Here is a 7,955-nt window from a genome sequence, read left to right on the forward strand (position 1 = left end):
CCTGCTTGCTCCCCCACGCCGGCATGATCTCGCTCCTAACTGCTTGCTCCCCTGCCAGCCTGATCGCCCCTAACTGTTTTCTCCCCTGCAGCCTGATTGCCCCTAACTGCTTGCTCCCCTGATGGCCTGATCACCCCTAACCGCCTCTGCCTCGGCCCCCACCACTATGGCTTTGTACGGAAGGAAGTCAGACATCGGAAGATGTCCGGTTGATCTGGTCTAGTTAGCATATTACCCTTTTATTAGTAGAGATAGCCAAGATATGGAAGCAACCTAAGTGTCTATCATTAGATGAGTGGATAAAGAAAATGTAGTACATATATACAATGGAATATCACTTGGCCCTAATAAATAATAAAATCTTACCATTTGTGACAGTATGAATGGACCTAGAGGGTATTATGCTAAATGAAATAAGTCAGAGGAAAACAATTTCATTTATATTTGGAATCTAAAGAAAAAAATAAAATTGATACAGATCCATAGATGCAGAGAATAGACTGATGGTTGCCAGAGGAGTAGGGGGTCTGGAGGACTGAGTGACAAAGGTGAAGGGATTAAGAAGTACAAATTGGGCCCTGGCTGGTTTGGTTCAGTGGATGGAACATCGGCCTGCGGACTGAGGGGTCCCAGGTTCAATTCTGGTCAAGGGCACATGCCCAGGTGGCGGGTTCGGTCCCCAGTGGGGGGCATGCAGGAGGCAGCCGATTGATCATTGATGTTTCTATCTCTTCCTCTCCCTTCCTCTCTGAAATCAATAAAATATATATTTTTAAGAAAATAAGTACAAATTGGCAGTTAAAAAATAGTCATGGGGATATAAAATACAGCATAGGGAATATAGTCAATAAAGTTATAATAATTATGTATGGTGCCAGGTGGGTACAACAATTATTGGGTGGAGGGGGGGGACAATTTTTAAAGTATAGGATTGTCTAACCACCATGCTGTACACTGGAAATGAAAACAAAATAATATTAAATATAAACTGTAACTGAAAAATAAAATTTAAAAAATAATGGGGGCAAGAATAATGTGAACTGGAACTAAAGTATGAAAATAATGTGGAATTTGGGGACCTAAAGGAGTTTTCCTGGCTGAAAAATGTGTGAAAGAAAAGTAGCTGGAAATGAAGGTGCAGAAGCACCGGAAGATGCAGGACCTTCTTGTTTTTATGCCTTGGAAGGAGTTGGAAATTTATCTTTAAGGGAAAGGGGCCGTTCAAGGATGTTAATTAGGGACTTAAGATGATCTGATTTGCCTGCTGGGAGAATCACTGTGACAGCTGTGTGGAAGACAGATTGGATAGTGTCAAGCTCAGAAATAATTATTACTCATGAATTTTATATCATTTTGTTCGAGAATGTATTTTTAGTTTTTTTAAATTTATTTTACTTTTTTGATTGTCTAAAGTTTTACATATGTCTCCTTTTTCCCCAATTGACCTCCCCCCATCCCCCAGCCATTCCCACCCTGGGCATGCCCCCACTGCCCCAGTGTCTATGTCCATTGGTTATGCTGATATGCATGTATACAAGTCCTTTGGTTGCTCTCTAACCCCCTCCTCCCCTACCGCTTGTCTCTGGACCTATTCTTGTTCATCAAATTATTTTTAGTTTATTTTTAATATAATTTGATAGTGTTATTTTTTACCTTTTATTTCAGTTAGATTGTGAGTGTGGTATGCTCTGTTATGGACATGTTCCTTTCTCCTTCTGAGCAGGTCACACACTGAGGCCGATACAGCCATCAGGAAGGAAGGTGCTTTGTCTTACAGCATCATGCTCCATGTCTCAAAGTCACTTAACAAAGAAACTTCTGGAATATTATGTTTTATAAATCAGATACAGCCTATAGTTTATAAAGAACCACAAGAAGATATATTCATCCTACTTTCCCTGGCTTTTCCCCCACAGTGACATTGATTATCCTATATAATAAAACCCTAATATGCAAATCAACTGAACAGTGGAACGAATGGTTGCTATGATGTGCACTGACCACCAGGGGGCAGATGCTCAATGCAGGAGCTGCCCTCTGGTGGTCAGTGTGCTCCCACAGGGGGAGCACCACTCAGCCAGAAGCCGAGTTCCCTGCTTCTTAGCGCTAAGGACCCCTTGGGGGATGTCCAACTGCCAGCTTAGTCCCTCTTCCCCCAGGAGTGTGGGCCTAAGCCAACAGTCTGAGGGACACCCCCCCCCCAGTGTACAAATGTCGTGCACTGGGCCTCTAGTCTGCCATAAGAAGCACACTTACTCTTTGATTACACAAACCCTGAGCCATTGCTGACTATGTGGAAGACAGTAAGCCAGAGATTAAATAGAATCTGAGGACCAGACATAGATCCTCATCTTCAGGATCTTTAAGTCCAGCAGCAGAAATGACTATAACAACAATGAGATACCACAACACACCTATTAGAATGGCCAAACTCTAAAACACTGACACCAAATGCTGGTGAGGATTCATTCAACAAATATATTTATATATTCATTGAACATATATGTTATATATGAATGAATAAATATTCCTGAAGATATTTTTCATATCCAGCTTTTATCTTGACTTGGAATGTTGGAGTGGATGAGATAATTATTTTTTGTTGAGTGTAGGAGCTGGGCTAAAATAAATGCAGCAAAAATAATAATAATAAAGGATTTTCTCTCTTTCATGTTCCTCACTGCAGCATGAACATAGTTGGAATGACACCTAGAATTGCCATAGACTTCTTGACAAAATGCCTTCAGGACCTCCTCCTTCTTCTTCTTCTTCTTCTCCTCCTCTCTCCCGCTCTCCCCGCCCCCCTCCTCTGCCCATGTGGCCCCCGGAGATGTGCTGGGTATAGTTCTCTATATTGATTTTTCCTGTGGTCTGTTGCTGAACTGCAGCTCCCCATAGGCACCCTGTGCTCCCCTTCCTCCTCCTCCTCCTTCTTCTTCTTCTTCTTCTTCTTCTTCTTCTTCTTTTTCTTCTTCTTCTTTTTGAAAGGATCATATGTTTTTCTTTATTTATTTTTATTTATTTATTTTACCTTTTCGGGTATTTGTTTTATTTTTTTAAAAAATCTTTATTGTTGAACTCCTACCTATTCTTCAACCACATATACTCTTTGATTTTGGTACTGGGCTCTTTTGAATTTTCTTCCTTAACTATATCCACACATACAACCTCACTTTTAAGATGGACTCAAGGAAAAGGAACATATATGGAAATGACCATATTAATGTCAAAAGTTAAGTTTTGCATGGATAGATTTCTCTGTGGCCTAATGATTTAGCTGTTTCTACTTGCTCTGAGTTGAGCTCCTCATTTACATTTACATTCATAAAATATTTTAAGCATTCACTGAGAAAAAGATACCATGCTCACCGCTAAAATGAATGAAAGAAGAGGGCATCCTTGGATCCATGCCAGTTGGGTCTGACATTGTGGTCTACAGGATGACCCTCTTATTCTGAAGCCTAAGGGTTCTCCCCAGTTTTTCCCCACCCATAGTCACTTGCCATATTCCAGGGTGTAGTGATGCTAACATTTGTGTGGTGTGTTTCAGCAACTTGGAAGTGTATACAGTATACTTGCTGCCATCTTGAATGTTGGGAACATTGAATTTTCCTCAGTGGCAACTGAACACCAGGTGGACAAGAGCCACATTTCCAATCTTGCTGCTCTGGAGAATTGTGAGTTCTATTATCTTCCATTCTAAACTGAATTCTTAAAAAAAAGTCTAACATATTGTGAATGTCATATAAGGATAATTTCAAGCAATTGTACTTTTATGGAATCTTTAAAAATAATACTCAGATTCCATTTGTATGTAGTGGGAAGTTTTTGAAGTCCACTATTTGAAACAAATCTTCATGTCTCCAAATTCACTGATTACTGGAGAAAACATTTCTAAATACTATGCTTTCATGCCTATTTTAGGAGCTATTTAATTTCAGTGAAAAACACAGGAAATTTAATTAAAATTTAGTTAACTGATCTAAAAAGAATTAAAGTTGTTTTGTTATAAATTTAGCATCTGTACCATTTTGTAAGTAATAAAGACGTATATTTATTTTCATACTGCATAGACTTTGTTCACATATTCATCCTGGGTTGATTACATTTGCAGTCATTTTCTACATAAGTAAAGTACATCCTGGTATTTTCTTCAAATCAGTTTTTCTCTTACTTGCAGAGTTTGATGTTTAATGCCAATAATTTAAGGCTCCCCACTGATATCATCCAATGACATAGCTTTTTTATTTTGATTACACCTATTTTTTATTATCAGTGTATGCCCCCATAGTACCAGGTTTGTTATAAGTTTCATTCATAATATTGGAAATCATTATATAAATTTTATTTATACATTTTTCTGGCTTATACATACTCTTGAATCAAATGAGATGTTTTAGGGTAATTTGAGAGACCAAATGCCCAACCATCCTGGTCTGGACCTGTCCCTACATCTCCATCATCTCCATCTCACTGTGTCTCAGGAACCAGGTTGGTAATACAGCAGAACAAATGTCTGAGGTTGACATGTACCTAGGAACCTGTTCTGATATTTTTTTTAATTTATCTTTACTGTTGAAGGGTATTACAAATGTCCCCCATTGTCCCCCTCCACTCGGTTCCCTCCCCATCCCAGGCCTTCACCACACTGTTGTCTGTGTCTATGGGTTATGCATATATGCATATAAGTTTTTGGTTATTCTCTGCCTGCCCCTCTGAGATCTGTCAGTCTGGCCATGCTTCCATGCCTTTGGGCCCATTTTGTTCATTAGATTCTACATACAAGTGAGAGTGTCTTTCTCTGACTGGCTTACTTTGCTTACCATAATATTCTCCAGGTCCCTACATGCTGTTTCAAAGGGTCAGAGATCCTTCTTTTTTACAGCTGCATAGTATTTCATTGTGTAAATGTCCCACAGCTTTTTTATCCACTCATCTACTGATGGGAACTTGGGCTGTTTCCAGATCTTAGCTATTGTAAACTGTGCTGCTATGAGCATAAGGGTGTATATATTATTTAAGGTTGGTGTTTCAGGGTTCATAGGATATATTCCTAGAAGTGGAATCACTGAGTCAAATAGCAGTTTGATTTTTTTGATTTTTTAAGAAAATTCCATACTGTTTTCCATAGTAGCTGCACCAGTCTGCATTCATGCCAGAAGTGTACTAGCATTCCCTTTTCTCCACAACCTTGACAAAGCACTTGCTGTCTGTTGATTGATTGATGGTTGCCAATCTGGCAGGTGTGAGGTGATACCTCATTGTCATTTTAATATGCATCTCTCAGATGATTAGTGACTTTGAGCACTTTTTCATATGTCTCTTGGATGTCTGTATGTCGTCTTTGGAGAAGTGTCTATTTAGGTCCTTTGCCCACTTTTTTCCCCATTGATTTTTTTGTTTGCTTGTTTGTTTTGTTTTGTTTTTTGGAGACTAGAAGGGAGGGAGAAAAAAGAGAGGGGAAGAGAGAGACAGAGAGAAACATCTATGTGAGAGAAACACATAGATTGGTTGCCTCCTGCATTGCCCCCAACCCAGACTGAGGGTCAAACCCAGGCAAGACCAGGAATCAAACCTGTGACCCTTCTGTGTGTGACCCTTCTCTATGACCCTAACCACTGAGATACACCAGCCAAGGCTGCCCATTTTTTAATTGGATTGTTTGTCTTCCTTTTGTTGTGTTGTATGAGTTCTTCATATATATTTTGAAAATTAACTCTTATCCAATTGGCAAATATGTTTTCCTATACAGTGGGTTCCCTTTGCATTTTGAGGATGATTTCTTTCATGAAACCATAAAAATCTTAGACAAAAGCAGAGGCAAAATCTTAGACATCTCACGCAGCAGAATTTTCATATACACAGCTCCTAGAATAAGAGAAACAAAGGAAAAAATAAACAAATGAGACTACATCAAACTAAAAAGCTGTTCTGATAAACTTAATTGGCACCCAAGACATTATCAGAAGTGTAACAACCAGAAAACTCCGGTGATAGGATCAAAATCTCACTATCTGATCATAATTAGAAGAGTTGTCAGAAGCCAACAGAATGAGTTGCAATAGAGGTTTTTGTTGCTATGATTATACTTAGAAACAAACTAAAAAATGATATTGATGATTGAAAACCTATTTCTTTATATTAGGAGAGTCATTTAGGTATGAAAGGTTAAAATTAATACAAATATAGTTAAAATTAATTACTTTCTGGACTAGCCACTCATGGAAAATAGAAATTTTACTAATTTACATTCAAATTATTTATAATTAAAATTATAAGGGATTATCTTTAAATCAAGGCCATGTTTCCAGGTTATTTTACAAGTGCATTGCTTCAATTAGGCACCAGTTCTATTCATTCTTTTCATTAAATGTTAGAGGCCTGGTGCACGAATTCATGCATGGGTGGGGTTCCTCGGCCTGGCCGGGGACCACGGGAGGTTGGCCAGCCACGGGAGGTTGGCTGTGGGAGTGCACTGACCACCAGGGTGCAGCTCCTGCATTGAGCGTCTGCCCCCTGGTGGTCAGTGTGTGTCCTGGCGACCGGTCATTTGGTTGACTGGTCATAACGGTCACTTAGGCATATATATATAAAAAATGACCACTTCTCTTTATCTCTGTCATCATCCTTGTCATCCAAGACAATATCACCTCTCACCCAGTGACCTTCCAATTGCTCATTCTGCATTAGTTCTTTAACTTTTCCAGTTTTATTTTCCACACCTTATTCTGAAACTACTTAATGAATCTATAGGTGGGCTCTCTCAATCTCCCTCTTCCTCACCCTATTCCTGGATCTCCCCTCCCCCTTCCCCACTTCTCCTGATCTTATCTCGCCTCCTCTCCTTTCCTTTCCTCCTCCCTTATATCCTCTCTTACGTTTCTTGATTAGCTTCCCATATCTCCTGTATGAAGACCATCAAGACTAGAACTTTGTTTTACAAGGTATTAAACTTAGCAGTATAATGCCTGGCGTGAAATGGATATCCAATGAATATATATCCAATTTATAACATGGGATGTAAATAGATACACCAATCAATGGGAGACAGTGTTCAGAAATCCAAGTAAAATTGCCAGAAATGGCATTACAAACCACTAATAATGTTGCAGGGACCACCAACTGACTAACCATTTGGGGGAGAGGGGATTTGAATCCTTCTCATAAGCCATGTACCAAAATGAATGCCAAATGTGTATCAATCTAAATGCAAAAAAAAAAGGTATAAAAGCACAAGACAAAATGTATTTATATAATCCTGAGATAATTGAAGGACTTTATTTGCAAAAAAAACAAAAAAATATATTTTTTAAAATGGATATTTGACTACATAAAAAATTAAAAACTTTCATATAAAAAAACAAATGAAAATCAAAGGAAAATATTTGCAATATGTATCAAAACATTCTCTTTATGCTGTAAGGTGCTCTCATAAATTAATTAGGAAAAGATGATCATATCAATGAAAAAAGGCAGTTTACAAAATAGAGCCACAAATCAATAATAAAAATATGAAAAAGAGCAAAGTATTTGAGAAACTAAGATGGCGGCAGAGATAAACACTGGGAAATTAATGCCGCTCACAACAATTGATTAATACCTCAGAGAAACAATACGGACTTCATCCAGAACCACAGGAAGCCTGGCTGACTGTAAACTCTACAACTATAAGGAAGGAAAGGCACACTGAGACCCGCAGAAGCTGCAGGAGAGAAGCGCAGAGGTACGGGGCTCTCGCTGGGCTTGCGCGCGCGTGCGGAAACGGGCTGGCACCCGAGGACGCGGCTGTCCTTTTGAATCCGGCGGGAGTCACAAGCTCCCGACGGCTCTGAACTCCGGTTCCGGGAAGTCTCTGGGGACCCAGAACTCAAGCGGGGAGAAACTGGACGGTCTGGCAGCGGGCGATCTTGGGGGCTGCTTTCCCTCAGAGGCGCTTGCAGCCGCTACCGGGACAC

General features: G+C 39.5%; 1 protein-coding gene across 1 annotated transcript in view; it reads left to right on the plus strand.

Moving 5' to 3' along the window:
* Window positions 1-7,955, plus strand: part of MYO3A (myosin IIIA) — a 212,238-nt gene that overhangs the window by 109,576 nt on the left and 94,707 nt on the right. Inside the window, exon 16 of the mRNA XM_006773822.2 lies at window positions 3,551-3,677. Within this exon, the coding sequence (XP_006773885.1) occupies window positions 3,551-3,677 (127 nt within the window). The remainder of the gene's footprint in view (window positions 1-3,550; window positions 3,678-7,955) is intronic.

The sequence above is a fragment of the Myotis davidii genome, unplaced genomic scaffold (genome assembly GCF_000327345.1).
Source record: "Myotis davidii unplaced genomic scaffold, ASM32734v1 scaffold86, whole genome shotgun sequence".
NCBI lineage: Eukaryota > Metazoa > Chordata > Mammalia > Chiroptera > Vespertilionidae > Myotis > Myotis davidii.